Source organism: Mixophyes fleayi, chromosome 4, assembly GCF_038048845.1.
Source record: "Mixophyes fleayi isolate aMixFle1 chromosome 4, aMixFle1.hap1, whole genome shotgun sequence".
Classification (NCBI taxonomy): domain Eukaryota; kingdom Metazoa; phylum Chordata; class Amphibia; order Anura; family Limnodynastidae; genus Mixophyes; species Mixophyes fleayi.
Genome location: NC_134405.1, coordinates 11,410,837 through 11,426,973, shown reverse-complemented (window position 1 = coordinate 11,426,973; position 16,137 = coordinate 11,410,837). Strand labels below are relative to the sequence as shown.

The 16,137-nt window shown below is 39.3% G+C and overlaps 1 protein-coding gene across 1 annotated transcript; it reads right to left on the bottom strand.

Moving 5' to 3' along the window:
* Positions 1 to 226: 226 nt before the first annotated feature.
* On the bottom strand, positions 227 to 1,177 carry LOC142150388 (olfactory receptor 5AP2-like). The gene has a single exon (XM_075205582.1). The coding sequence runs from the start codon at positions 1,175 to 1,177 to the stop codon at positions 227 to 229; it is 951 nt and encodes a 316-aa protein (XP_075061683.1).
* Between the last annotated feature and the right edge of the window lie 14,960 nt (positions 1,178 to 16,137).

Genomic DNA, 16,137 nt, shown 5'->3' with positions numbered 1-16,137 from the left:
ACATCCACCTACACTATCCACCTATCGAATCCTCACTATGTCTGGTTAGACTCTACAACAGATTTAAAATCCTTAAAACCCATCTATTTATTAGAGACTCCCCTAATCCCTTCTATAGAACTTACACTGGCACACTTTATCTCCCAACTCCCAATTTGAGCCACACTCTCTCCTATTGACTCAGCTACCTATAACATTTTTAGCTCACTTGCAAGCAGGGCCGTCTTTAATCAGTTTTCACATTTTTATCAGTTAAATTGTGTATTGCTCGTGTAATAATTCTTTTCACCTCTTGGTTCCTCAGGCTGTATATAAGTGGATTCAGCATTGGTGACACTACTGTATAGAAGACAGCAGCTATCTTGTCTTGTTTTTCAAAGGCACTGGAAGGAGAGCGTAGATAAGTGAATAAAACAGACACATAGAAAATGGTGACACACAAGAGATGTGAAGAGCATGTACTGAAAGCTTTCTTCCTGCCCTCAGCAGAATTTGTCCGTAGAATGGAAGACATTATGAAAGTGTATGACATCAGAATGGCTATAAATGTACCCATGCCCGAAGAAATTGTGAAGAATACAGTCAGCATCTCACAGGAGAAAGTATCAGAGCAGGACAGTTTGATAAGTGGAGGCAAGTCACAATAAAAGTGCTCTATAAGGTTTGAACCACAGAATTGGAGACTGAATATACAGCCAGTCTGCATGGATGACTGCAAGAAGCCAACAGAGAAAGCCAAGACAACCAGATACCAACATTTTTTCTTGGTCATTATAGAGACATAATGTAGAGGATGACATATAGCAACATATCGGTCATATGACATGTTTGAAAGAAGAAAAACCTCAGTACATGCCAGAGCAAAAAAAAGGAAGAATTGAAGAGCACATCCATCAAATGAGATGGTCTTCCTCATGGAGATCAGGTCAGAGAGCATTTTAGGAGTAATAACTGAGGAGTAGAGAAGGTCCACCAGAGAGAGGTAACTCAGGAAGAAGTACATCGGAGTGTGGAGTTTGGAGGTGTTATGAACAACAGTCATCATACCGATGTTTCCAACTAAAGTTACAATATAAACTTGTAAGAAGAATATGAAGAGGAATGAGGCAAGTTCTCCATTGTCAGTGAGTCCAGAAAACACAAACACTGTCACTTTTGTCTTGTTTATGATGTCCATTGAATTATCTCTGTAATAGTGAAATAAATATTGATTACACATATCAATACTTCACAAGTCTAAAGCAGTGTACAAAATAAGCAATATCACATAAAGGGCACAAAACAACCTGCAACAGGAAATTGTGTGTAGGACAAGTGGGCCACATCGGGGCTGATGCAGAGTTGGCCGCAATGGTTCCCCAAGTCTCAGATGCAATTTCTATTCTTTAAAAAAGCTGCAATTGTGTCATGTGCAAAGCGACAATTATCTTAAGATGTGTGCCAGTTGGCAACAGTAGCATATGTGCTTGGTATACGTCACATACACATATGTCCCACTTCCAACCATTCTTGGAACCATCGATTTTTTTGCAACAAATGTATCACTATAAGGCATCAATTAAACTGCTTAAACCACTCTAGTACGATAGAAACCACAGTTCCTATATTGTGCATAAAAAAAAGTAAAGATTGGCGTAGGCACACACACAAAGGCATAGTATATCACTGACCAATGACGAAACCACCAATCAGCATAGGCGGATCATTCGCAAGCTGCCAATCACAAGTGGTTTCATAGTTCTGTACTTTTTATGATTACACCCATATAATAGGACTCATGTGCTTGTACTCCCGGTCTGGTTCTGTTCTCAGTTGTGTGAACATACCGCTACTGTACGCTCACTATATTAGAATGCCCCCGTCCCGCTTATCTAGGAGCAAGCATGCGCAAGTGGCAGGTTCACGCTAAATCTTCATAGCCACATATGGGTATGCCCACTTTTCGCCACACAAACTTTCTTAGCACTCACTTTGCATCAGTCCCATTGTGTCTTAAAAAGAGTATAAAATCTGTTCACTTATGTCTTTGTTTAATTTTTTCAAATAAACATGCAGATTTATTATGTTAAATGATCAACTGGCACTACACACTACTTTATATGTAAGAAGCTATAACACTGCAAGCAAATGCATCACATGTTTCCCTTTAAGTCTCAATTGCTTTTCTTTTTTCTACTGTTAGAAGTTATATTTCACTTGTACCTTCACTGACATGAATGGAAAAACCATGTAATCTACATAAATAAAAGAAGAAGTTTGTTTGTTTGTAGGCCAATATCTTCGACAGCACTGCACTGATTTGGATGAAACCAATGTGAGGTGGTCCAGTTGTTTAGGGGTTTAGGGACCTAGTCAGATATCCTTTTGGTGTACACTGCCAGAACTTTGACCCATGGAGCCTGATCTGAGCTTTCCACTAGATGGATTTGAACGGAAATTTCAAAAGACTTTTAAAATTGGATCCCAGAAGACATACTAGAGGGTGTAGGTCTCAGTTGGACCTCCCAATGGTGTATGCTGGCCAGAACTTTGACCTGGTGAGCCTGTTCTGAGCCCTCCACTGGATGGATTTGGTTAGTTTGTATTCCAACACCCCTGCACAGATTAGAATGAAACCAATGCGAGGTGATCCAGTTGGATCCTGGGCAGATTTTAAGTGGTTAGGGTCTGGTCGGACCTTCCGTTGTTGTACGCTGGCTAGAACTTTGACCGAAGGAGCCTGTCGTAAACCTTCCACTGGATAGATTTGACAAAACCATTGTAGACTGGCAACATTGGATCCCAGACGACATATTAGGGGGTTAAGGTCCCAATCAGATCTCCCATTGTTGTACGCTGGCCAGAACTTTGACCCGGGGAGCTTGTTCTCGGCCTTCCACTGGATGGATTTGGTTTGTTTGTCTGTCTGGTTATGCATGCGGACACCCCTGCTCCGATTGGGATGAAAGCAACACAAAGTGGTTCAGTTGGATCCCGGTCAGGTTTAATGGGAGTAAGAGCCCCAGTCAAACGTCCCATTGGTGTAAGCCTGGCAGACCCAGGGAGCCTGTTCCGAGCCTTCCACTAGATGAATTTGGATTAAAACTCCACAGACTGGTAACATTGGATCCCAGAAGACATACTTGGAGGATAAGGTCCTGGTCAGACCTCCTGTTGGTGTACACTAGCTAGAACCTCGACCTGAGGAGCCTGTTCTGGGCCTTTCACTGGATTAATTTGGTTTGTTTGCCTGTTCTGTTAAGCATTCGGACATCCCTGCACTGATTTGGATGAAACCAACGCATGCTGGTCCAGTTGGATCCTGGTCAAGTTTTCGGAGTATTCGGGTCCTGGTCGGACCTTCTGTTGGTGAAATCTGTGCAAAATTATAACCCAGGGTGTCTCTTCTGAGCCTTTTACCTGAATGGATTTGAACGACAACTTCACAGACTGGGAACATTGGATCCCAGAAGACATACTAGGGGGTTGAGGTGCTAGTCAGAAATCTCATTGGTGTAGACTGGCCAGAACTATAACCTGGGGACTCTGTTCTGCACCTTCCATGGATAAATGTGGAGAGCATTTAATATAGAAAAAAATATGACACCCACCTCAGGGGTGTGTTGGAAGAGCTGCTAAGCTGCTGATCATTTTTAAAATGTTGACAATTACATCCAACTCTTAATATCTTGAAGATTTAAACCTGGGCAAAGCCAGATACATCAGGTAGTAGATTAATAAATAAACAAATAATATTGGGCCACAAGACCGCTGCCTAAAACACTGAACCAATGATTGCTAAATATCATGGACTGACTTCCTCTTAATAGGGAAACAGTTATTTCTGTGTCCCCCTGCTAAAATTAAAACCAGAACCAAGCTAGACGGACTGGCCTAGTCACACTAACATGAAATCTAAAGAGTGAGATGTTCTTCTTACAACGGTTGAAGACATGAAGGTTAGTTAGAAATAGCCTGTGGTTCCCGTTAAACTTTAACAATATATTTTTTTTACTTTTCCATATTTTTACATTTTTACAAAATTTTACACCTCATCAGTGCTTAAAACACTATACAATAAATAAGAAATATGCTGTCATCATTGTTCTACCCTCTCTCCACCCAATGTACGCATGCTCTTTCTCCCTCAATAGAAAAGGCAATTAATGACTAGTCCCTGTTTACATAATGGTTTCAGTATTGCAGGACATTAATTCCAAGGCTTCCAGATTGTATATAACATTGGTAGATTATCATCAATTAAACTTAAGAGTTATTGAATATTTGCAATATCTGTGATATATTGGGGCAGAGGACTGTGCTATTTTCCAAAGATGCAAGAGTAGCTCACACTAGGGGATCCCTCCTTTGAATTCAAAATATACTATAAAGATAGGCACTATTAGTGAAGGGATGTGTATGCACCAGTATGCACAAAGATACACAGACCTCCTAAACAATAGTAAATGCCCAAAGAAAAACAGAGCCCTCGCCATTTGTTAGCAACATTGGTGATAGCCTAAGAGGTATGAATGCATGCAATCTTTCTCCCTCAGCTTCAAGAACTACAGCGGCTTGTGTTTGCACTGGGTACCCAGTCTGGTACTGCAACGAGAAGTAGCAGCAAGTACCAATTGTTCATATCTTCCCAACAGTTACAAAGACAATCATTGTATACACATCCTTATACTATGTTTGCCCACTCTGGAAAGGATTCCCTCAGATCAGGAAGGTTGTTGTTTCACAAGACTTACAAGAATCTGCATGCATTGGTTATTGCTATATTCCGTGATTGGATTTATGCTTGGTTACATGGTCCTCCTATTGATGGTTATATTAGACTGCTGTTATCTCCCTCAAAGACTGTCTACATCAGTTGGAATTGTGGACATTACTGCTGGGAATTTTTTATGAAATTTTTATGTATTTTTATTCAATTGTGTTTTGATGGACTTCATGTAAAATGGTACTTCTCAAAAAATATCTTGTTTTTTATCATCAGGCATTATTTAAATAAATTTTAGTTCTATTAGCTTTTAAATCAGGGGCAATTATCGTTTAGTAGTAATGCGGTGAAGAGTTAATCAGGGATTATGGCAATAGATATTGAATAGGAATCCATTGTTATTATTGTATATATCGATTTAGGTGATCTTTATAGATTTTATAAATGATGTTTCATGGCAATAAAATCTACTTTGATTATCGCTAAGTAGTCCCACAAATCTGGACTTACCTGCATTGAATCAAGTAGTACCATCCACCATCTCCAAACTGAAGTAATCTAAAATATAATATAAACATAATAGATTGAGTGTCCAGGTGGAGCTGGACACCACGTATGAATATACCCACACATCAAATACATTTACTCCTAATTTTAAACAATTAGTTATTATCACATTACCTTCCAGCCATAGTGTCCATTCACATATACACACCTGCCATTAGATTGAATTTAGTGACTAACAAAGTCAATAAGAGCCTAACTGTATTGTATATTTAGTATATGTGATATTAGCTATGATTTTATTCAGGTGTAGTGTAGCTGACCACCAGCATTGGTATCAAGGTCCATTTAGATGAAGAAAAGTGTGAATTGTTTTTTAATAAGGCCAAGGATACTTCTAACATGTCCATTGAGGAGGGCAGACCAAAGGGTCAGGAAAATGTTAAATTATAATATTAATAAGGGTCTATATCTCCAGAATTCCACTATTTCAGGACAGTACAAATATGATTTAAGTTGCCATTCAATGGTGTCGGCTATCTTGAATTTGAGTCGGCGCATGTGAGGACCCGATCTTCTTTTAAAACCTCCTCTTCTTTACTATTGGTGCCTTTCTCATTAGGAGGGTATTTAAGGCACCAGAACATGCAGTCAGGTACCTGTTCTTTGTGTGTCAAGTGCACAGATGTGGCTTCCTTTGCTCTTGCTGCTTCAGCTAGCTGTTCCTGTGATTTCCTGGTTTCTGTTCAGTGCCACTCATCCACAACTATCACTTCCTCGTGTTCAGCTCATTGTTCCTGTGATTTCCTGGTTGCTGTTCAGTGCCATTCATCCACAACTATCACCTCCTCATGTTCAGCTCGCAGTTCCAGTGATTTCCTTGTTGCTTTTCAGTGCCACTCTGTGGCATCTCTCCTATTCCTGTGTTCTCCGTACGGGTCTCATCTAACAGACTCTCTGAGGGCGACGACTGGTCAGGGCAGTGACTGCAAAGCCCATACCTTCATGCGGGTGTTCCTGGTGATGACAACCTGTCCTATTAGACTCCACACGTCAGGGAAGAGTAGTGCCAAGCTAAGCAGTTCCGGGGATCCTATATTTCTGCATCTGACCGTGACAGATAGCTTACAAATCACACAAATAAAACTTAAACTATACAAGTACAAACTAGAAGTATGAATCATAAAAGGGCAATTAAAGGTGGAAATATACAAGTAAAATTGTAGAACTTCAAACTAGACATAAAAATCACACAAATACAAGTTAAACATAAAAATATAGCAAGTAAATTTAAGGTAGACAAAGGAGTCTAGAGGGAGAATAAAGCCAATGAGTCTGAAGGGGGAGGAGGGGGTGCATTAGAGAGTATAAGATTATATTTCATAAAAAGAATTATCCTCCAATAATAGAGATTTAAGGAATATATTACTATTATTGGTGAAAATGCTTCTCTGTGTAAAAGATGTCCAAAAGAGTGCTCTCAGAGCAACTGTGAAGTCCAGTGAATATTAAAATTGTACCCACTTCAGGCTCAACTGAGAGGCTAAACTTGCAGAAGACTAATTAGGTATCACTGAATGCTGTCAAACAGAGGTTCAGTTAACTTAGGGCCAAGGCACCTTTCATTGGATGCTGGAACATCATCATATTATGTTTCTGCCTCTATGACATCTCCAAATATAAACAAAATTGATTTTGGAGCTCCTAAAATAATCATCATCATCAGCTTTTATATAGCGCCACTAATTCCACAGCGCTGTACAGAGACCTCACTCACTTCAGTCCCTGCCCCATTGGAGCTTACAGTCTAAATTCCCTAACATACACACACACTAGGGGTAATTTTGATAGCAGCCAATTAACCTACTATAAAAATAAAAATAATAATAATAATAATAATATATAATTAGTAATATATAATATAATATATCAATATAGTAATAATTGATTTTTGAAAAGCTCAGTTTGGGACAACCCCTGAAATGTATAGAGAAAATTGGGAAGGGTGCTCACCTTGACTGAAGTCAAATGTCCCACAGAAATATGGGGAATAGATCTCTTCAATGGAAATACATAGAGACAAAAGACTCAAGAGAAGTTGTGTGTAAAAAGGAGGGCTGTGTCCATATGTAAACATATTATATAGGATGTAAAGTGCAAATAACAGACTTTAAAATTTTGACAAATTTGCCTCTTATACAAAATATTTCCAAGGTCAATTCCAGGAAGCTGCAACCTACCATGTCAAATGTCAAGCATTTTAATATCCCAGACATTTTGTTATTTAGTGCCATGTAGTATGCAGTATGCCTGGAATAGATAAACTCTGACTCGTCGGGGAAGATTGAGAGTTGGAATCTAGACACCATTTATTATAGCAGAAATACCATTTGGAAGGTTTTTTTTCATTTAAATAAAATGTTAAGTACCTTTTAGAGCTTGCATCTGATACTCCTGTAAATAATTATTTCCTTTTCAAAATCTCTCCGGAGGACAGACATGTATGGCTGCCAGCAACATACACAGACTAAAGGGGGAAAATTATCAAGATGTGAATTTCCGTCGGGTTTGAAAAGTGGAGATGTTGCCTATAGAAATCAATCAGATTCTAGCTCTCATTTTGTAGAATGTACTAAATAAATGATAACTAGAATCTGATTGATTGCTATAGGCAACATCTCCAGTTTTCAAACACGCTTTAAGTTACAGATAATATACTGAAGTACTTTCATCCCATTTAATTACCTCATAGAATGTGTGAATTACAGTTTGAGAACTCTAAGACTTGTGAACACACGACCATGCTGGAATGACTTTACCAGCAAACATTATATCAATATTTCAATAATTTCATTATTTTTATTGAAAACAATTTCCTTAGGGTCCCTCGAGTTGAGATCTTGCAAAATACAACCGTTCTTATTCTCATGAAGTCCATAATAGTGCCTTCTTAAAGATTATTGAGATAAATGTTACAAAACAATATTATTAAATCTGTAAAAAGTTCAAAGAAATAGGAGGATTTACGAGGGCAATTAACATCATTCTTTATTACCTGCACGATCAAGACTGGTGACATAACTTAGGTCATTGCATTTTCGGAAAATAGACCTATTAATTTCCCTTCCGAGTTTGGCTTCGTTGCATCAGTGTAATACTGTAATCACTGTCAGGAGACAGATTCTAAAAAAATCGAAGTCATCATCATCATGATGATGATTATCACTAGAACATCACTGAGAATTATCTTCTGCTTCTTGAACAAATGTTTCCCTTATTCAGAAGTAACAGCTCCTACAGCTCCTTTCTGACATTACTCATAAACTCAACGTATCTGGTAGATATTAAACTTGCAACAAGATAAACAGTTTGAATCTCTACCTCACACAGGTACCTCCTTCTGAGTATGTTGTATTAGAAGGATTTATAAATCAAAGAACCAACCCCATTGATATATAGGTAGCCTCCAGCAGTGGGTGGTTCAGTCCCTGGGTTCATGCTTTAGTTTGTAGTTTTCTACAACAGTTTGGCAGTGAAGCCGCACAGCTAAAGTTTGTCTCAATTTGATGTTTTCCTTCTTGTTATTAACATCTAAAATATAAAAAATTGGTGCATTAGTTTGGTAAAATCAGTCATTTATAAAATTAAATAAATTTAATTTAAATAAATAGTTTGCAGGACACTGACCTGACTTATGACCACTTTTGTCTAGAGGACTATACAATGTCTCCCAAAGTGCAGTGAAGACCATAGAAATGTAGAATCATAGTGGCCATCAGGGATCTGATATATACATTCTAGTGTCATGTATCAGTCATGGTATATAACGAAATATCTAGCATGACGAATTGTGTAATATTCACAGGAAGTCTATTAAGTGTCATCGATAGATTTCAGGAGGGACATTGCTGTGATCTCAAAACACCAATAACCTCTCCCCACATCCACACACTTTCGTTTGTAATAACAAAGTCTGTTCGCTGTTTCCGTAGATCAAAATATTTGCTGGAAATCACTTAAAATTATAGCAAACTTCCTTTAAAAATGATCCAGGGTGCTGCGCTTGTCTCAGACCTGGGTCCCTGGGTCTAGCAGCTGTCCCTGTATTCCAGTCACCAGTTTCTTGTCTTACATGTATATAAAATGATAGAAAAACATAATACCTGTGGTGAGAGTTATATATCAGTCTGTTACCTGTCTGCATATAATTGTGTGACATTTGGGATCCATACAGCTTCTCACGGATGTGACTGAAGATTATGTTTATATTAAACAAAGTGACCCAGGAGAATAATTTCCTTCTGTCCCAGAGCACATATCACTAATTACTGTATTTTAGAAACAAACCAATTAGTGTGCTGTTTCCTGTAGTTGGGGAATTACTTTAGCTCTACGATAAGTAAAACAGTTATTACCCTCAATTAATATTTAATCAATTTATTTTATCTTTTGTTATGTTATGGATAATGGGAAAAAATACTTATATCAATATTGAGTGTTAGTGAATAAGATTGTTTAAAGGTGCAAATCTAATCCGACATTTGCTTCTATTATTTAACTTGCGCTAGTTACATAAACTCCAGTAAGTTAGTTTATGAAATTGTGCAAACACAAACCATTCTACTTGTGCAAAGGCATCTACAATAGTTGTCCACTAAGCCCATTTGTGTGTGCATGTCCAATGTTTGCAGCTACCCTTTGAGAATCAAACAGCTCCAGCTTTGGCTTTTACTGGTGGTGGGAATGTGCACATAGAGGTCTGGCTAATACCAATAGGAAGTGATAGTAAGTCCAGAGCTCTGGAACTCACCAAAAGTTTGCAAGGGGTTTGTTTAGGTTAATAACAGATCTAAGTTAATCACCAGTGTGTTGAAATGAGTGCTGAATTTCACCTCAACCAGTCTGCACCTCGTTTCTCACAAAGTGTGACATATAACATCATGTACATTTCTAGCCTTTTGGTTCCCCAGATATCACAGTCATGTTTTTAGACCATATACTTATTGAATTTTGTTTAATCTTGTGCATAATCGAGTTTTAAACTGTAACATGTCTGAAAGTACATGGCTTTGTTAACTTGTGCACACATGCAGATTACTAAATAGACCCAGCCTCAGGGCCGGATTAAGGGGGGGGCACAGGGGGCAAGTGCCCCGGGCCCCCCTCTCTCAGGGGGCCCCCCAGGCCAGCTGGGGCTCTTTTTGCTGCCCCCAAATATCGGAATACAGGGGCAGCACAGGGTTCCGAGTGTAAAGTGCTCTGTCAGCACTATCAGCATTCAGCACAAGTAAAGGTTTTGCTTTTTTTTTTTTTTTGAGTCTTCAGGGCTTCTGTAGCTGGCGTGTAGATGACAGTGTGAGGAGGAGCAGAGAAGAGCTGCCCTGCCTGTCAGGCATAAGGTAAATTAAGATGTGGGTGTGTGTAGTGTATATATTGTGTGTGTGTGTAGTGTATATATTGTGTGTGTGTGTGGACAGTGTATATATTGTGTGTGTGTGGACAGTGTATATATTGTGTGTGTGTGTGGACAGTGTATATATTGTGTGTGTGTGTGGGCAGTGTATATATTATGTGTGTGTCTGTGTGTATGGGTAGTGTATATATTATGTGTGTGTCTGTGTGTGTGGGCAGTGTATATATTATGTTTGTGTGTGTGTGTGGGCAGTGTATATATTTGTGTGTGTGTGAGCAGTGCATATATTATGTGTGTGTCTGTGAGCAGTGTATATATTATGTGTGTGTCTGTGTGTGTGGGCAGTGTATATATTATGTGTGTGTCTGTGTGTGTGAGCAGTGTATATATTATGTGTGTGTCTGTGTGTGTGAGCAGTGCATATATTATGTGTGTGTCTGTGTGTGTGGGCAGTGTATATATTATGTGTGTGTCTGTGTGTGAGCAGTGCATATATTATGTGTGTGTGGGCAGTGTATATATTATGTGTGTGTGTGAGCAGTGTATATATTATGTGTGTGTGTGTGTGTGTGAGCAGTGCATATATTATGTGTGTGTCTGTGTGTGGGTAGTGTATATATTATGTGTGTGTCTGTGTGTGTGGGCAGTGTATATATTATGTGTGTGTCTGTGTGTGTGGGCAGTGTATATATTATGTGTGTGTCTGTGTGTGTGGGCAGTGTATATATTATGTGTGTGTCTGTGTGTGTGGGCAGTGTATATATTATGTGTGTGTCTGTGTGTGTGGGCAGTGTATATATTATGTGTGTGTGGGCAGTGTATATATTGTGTGTGTGTGGGCAGTGTATATATTGTGTGTGTGTGGGCAGTGTATATATTATGTGTGTGTGGGCAGTGTATATATTATGTGTGTGTGAGTGTGGGGGGCCAGTATATAAATATAGTGTGCGTGGGGGCAGTATGTTAATATATGTAAGGGAAGGGGAGTTCTTAATATAGTGCGGGAGGTAGGCTATTAAATGGTGGAGTGCAGGTGGGGGCTAATTATTTAATGAGTGCTATTTTATTTGTGGGGTGATGGTGGGGCAATTTAATTTAATATTGGGTCCTATTAATTTAAGATCAGGTGGTTTGGGGCTATTAATTGAATATGGACTGATTTTGGGGAGGAGGGCTATTTATTAATTGTAATTGTAAATATGAATTATTTAATGCCGGTGATAGTTGTGGGAAATCGTTATATTAAACGTAAATGCTATTTAATTTATTGCCAGGCTGTTTGGTGGGGAGGGAAATAAGTCTATTTATTAAATATGTACGCTAATAATTTAATGTCGGGGCTGCTTGGGGAAAATAGTTATATTATTAAATGTGAATAGTATTTTATTTAATTTAAAATTTGGGGCTGGTTGCTGGGAGGGAGGCCTAATTATTAAAGTGGGGGCTATTGATTTATTAACAGGACTGTTTGGGGACTCCTAAACTTTATGTACCTTTTTTTTTTTTTTTCAAAATAGGGCCCCGACATCCCAGAATCTACACAAGCAGCATCTGAGCTTAAGACATCAGCAGCCACAGGTGGTGAAAAGTGACCACAGCAGGTAGGAGAGATCAGGACCATCTTCAAACTGTCCTCAGTATAGTGGGACAGTCCAGAATGTGGGTGACTGTCTCACTTAGTCAGGATTTGGTCTGACTGCAAGGACAGTTGGGAGGTATGTCCTACTTCACACTGTTATGCTGTGATGGCAGAGCTGCGTGCAGCAGTAGTGCACACAGCATTGCCTGTTTATTTGTCTAAAATGAAGACCATATTACACAATAGGGGGCCCCCCTGTATTAAGTGCCCCGGGCCCCCCAGAACCTTAATCCAGCTCTGCCCACCCTAAGCAGAAATATGTATTGCAGAATTTACAAATGCAGGGCAGAATGTTAATCCGTGGAATTGAAAATCCAAGGCGTAATTCTAAATTTGGATAGCCAGAAGAGAGATAGAGTACTTCTGCTGATTTTTACTGACTGCAACAGTATCAAAACATCAAAACCATGGCCAGGAATCTCCTCAGACCTTAATCCCATTGAGAATTTGTGGCCAATCCTCAAGAGGCAAAAACCCACAAATTCTGACAGACTCCAAGCATTGATTAGGCAATAATTGGCGTCTATAAGTCAGTATGTGGCCCAGATGTTGATTGACAGCATTACAGGGCGAATTACAGAGGTCTTCTAAAAGAAGGGTCAACACTGTAAATATTGACTCTCTGCATAACCTTAATGTAATTGTCAATAAAAGCCATTGACACTTTTGCAATGCTTGTAATGTTACTTCAGTATACCATAGCAACATCTGAAAAAAAGGTCTAAAAACACTGAAGTAGCAAACTTTGTGAAAACCAATATTTGTGTCATTCTCAAAACTTTTGGCCATGACTGTATTGTTACAGTATTATTGATTTCTGGCTTTTACGACTGCTTTTTTGGGTTAAATCATATAGTGAGCTTGTGCCTCAGATGTCCTGATAAACTAGACTTATCGATGACTTATAGAACTGTTCTCATGAACAGTCACTGTGATACCACGGCACCTGTACACACTGTTTGACAGTTCCTCAAGCAGAGTACCAATAGCAGATACATTGATTTATTGATGATTGCTATGTGTCACACAGCAAGCATCAGCCCTATTGAACCCTATTAAGGTTTCTTAGTCCTGATCGCTAACAGTAAAAGTATTTTTAACTACATTGAATCTCAACTGTGTCTCACATGTGCCCAATACTTGTTTTAGCAACATATAAAAAAGAATGTGTGGTCTTTTGGAAAAAAAGTGGCTGCATGAGAGGCACCCAAAATCTAGCGGCTTGCACACGACTGCATTAGGGTAATGGTCGGGATGACGTATCTTCTCTGTTTATAAAAGATTAATTAAACTAAGAAACAACGTGCCTCTGCTCAAATAACTAAGCAGCACCAGTGTTATAGCCATGGTTGATTACTAAGGGGGGCAATGAGCGTAGGAAAGATTGCTGTGTAGTCCTAGTGACTATCACTTAGCATAAAAATGGTCATACATCACATTACAAATAACACTGCATTGTCATGTACTTTACACTGGACTCTCACATGATGCATTTATATTGCTGGCTGGGCTGCTGAGACAGAGGCAAACACAGGATTTGTAGAGAGGGGTTTCTATGCCACGCCACCAGTGGGTGTGACCTGCGTGCATGGGGGCGTGTTTATAATTTTAGACAGTGCTTGGCTACTCTACAACTCTTTCTGTCCCCATAATATACACGGGCAATGCTGTGTGCACAACTGTTAGGTACACACAGCTCCCCATTCATGAGCAGAGCAACTGTCCCTACAGTCGGTACAAAGTCCTGACTGAGTGTGTCTGAATATTTGTCAGACTGTCCTGCTCTCTCCTACCTGTTCTTGCTGCTCCAATACTTGTTGCTGGCGCTCCTGTCCTAAGCTCAGTTGCTGCTTATCTGGATCCTGGAATGTTGGGTCCCTGTTTGGAAAAGGACAGGTACATGATATGGAAATCCCAGCAATGAGTGAACACAGTAGGCCTCCCTCCCCTAAAGCAGCCTGATATTAAATTAAAAGCACCCATCGTTTAATAATTAGACCTCTCAGCAACCAACCTGAACAGTAAGTTAATGTCAATCCCCTTTAATAAAAAGATCAATTTCCTACCAAACAACCCCAACATTACATTTATAGTATTTACATTTAATAAATTTAACCTATTTCCTTCCAAACATAAATCATTAGCATTCACTTTTAGAAATAACAATCCTTCTCCCGAAACTCAACCACACATTCAAATAATAGCACCTAAATCACCCCAACATTAAATGAATAGTCCCCTCATCCCACCCTTAATAGATCCACCATAAGAGGCAAGAGCACTTTTTCGGATATATTGTTAGAGTCCCAACTTTGTTCCCCTCTTTCCCTAAACTGTTCTCTCTTTGCTCCTCTATCCAGACTAAAGGACTTTGTGATTTATAGTATTCCTATTAATATAATTCTTCATTAATAATTCTTATCACCTGTAGGGCCTGAAAGATTACTAGAAAGTCTAATAGACTAGGAAAGACTCCTAGTCTCCCTTACGCTATTTCGTATTACTACCATTTGTGGGTAACTAAGTTTTTCAAAATGGACTAGCAGCCCTGCCGTCTACCAGCTGGGCACAACAAGGCCTAGTCCATGTTAAAGACTTCCTTGTCTTCCTCATATCTAACGGTCCTATTCCATCTCCACAATTTACTCTGCTATAAAATCTGAGCTCATCCTAGAGGATGGGATACCGGGGATAGAGAACTAGTCAGAACACTTTCCCACCCTTACTACCACTGACCTTTTCTGCACCGTCTACCTTACACTCAAAATTATACCCACTAGTAGATACCAGGACGTGACATATAAGATATTGCATCAAGTCTATCTATCTCCCAGACACTGACAGAGAATTGGTCTCTCCCCGGAGAGTCTCTGCCCGAAGTGTGCACATCCTGAAGTGAACCTGGTTCATTGCTTATGGGGTTGTCAGTATATACGTATATTCTGGGACAAATTGACGACCTTTGGTAGAGTCGTGCTGGGTGTTTCCTTTCAAGCCCATAATGGGCCATCCTTGGTTACCTGGCAGATCAACCAGATATTCCCCAACATAACAAAAAAACTTTTGATGTTGCTGACTGTGGTGGGACTCAAAGCCATCCTCCAGCAGTGGATCCACTTGACTCCTCCATCTTTTGACATATCCACATCTAGGCTCCTATTCTTGTTTCAAATGGACTGGCTAGAAGCAGCATACAAGAAAGAACTATTGACCGCAGCCCTTTTTCAAAGTTGGTGAAAGTTCAAACACACACTCCTGTCATGCACCAAACTTGCCCTTAAAAAATGCTTTCAATACACATCCTGGTACTCTCTCCAGCTTTTAGCTAATCAGAGTCCAATTGTTTTGTGAAACACATGTCCTCTCCTCCCCGTCCTTCCCCCTCTTGCACGTACACGCGAACCACCTACGTCATATATACATGTTCCTTTGGATGTCCGAAGCTCCAGGGATGCACCGCTGTTTTTTGATCTCGGATAAGCAATAGATAGATATTTATACAGAAAATGTTACCACTATGCTGAAACCTGAAAACGGTATCAATAGATATAGATATAGGTATATTGGTCGCTATCCACAATGAGGTTGCCAAGCTCAAAAAAGAAATAACCTAGTATATGTACAAAAAACGTGTGGGATGCGCCACAATATATCGATATTAGAAAATACTACTAATAGATGGTAGATGATGAAAACTTATGTTTTATTGTATTTATACACATGATAAAAGTAATAAAAGTAGTAGCAATGCTGTTTTACAATAAAAACGTATGTAACATATGATACAATAGTGAAAGAAAGGTGTCTGGCCAGTACACCAAAATTCCACAGATACCAAATGTCACGGGCACTAGGAGTCTTTACCCAGGGATCACC

Bases quoted from the DNA above. Each gene is read 5' to 3' on its own strand.
- LOC142150388 (XM_075205582.1), bottom strand. From the start codon at position 1,177: ATGGACATCATAAACAAGACAAAAGTGACAGTGTTTGTGTTTTCTGGA.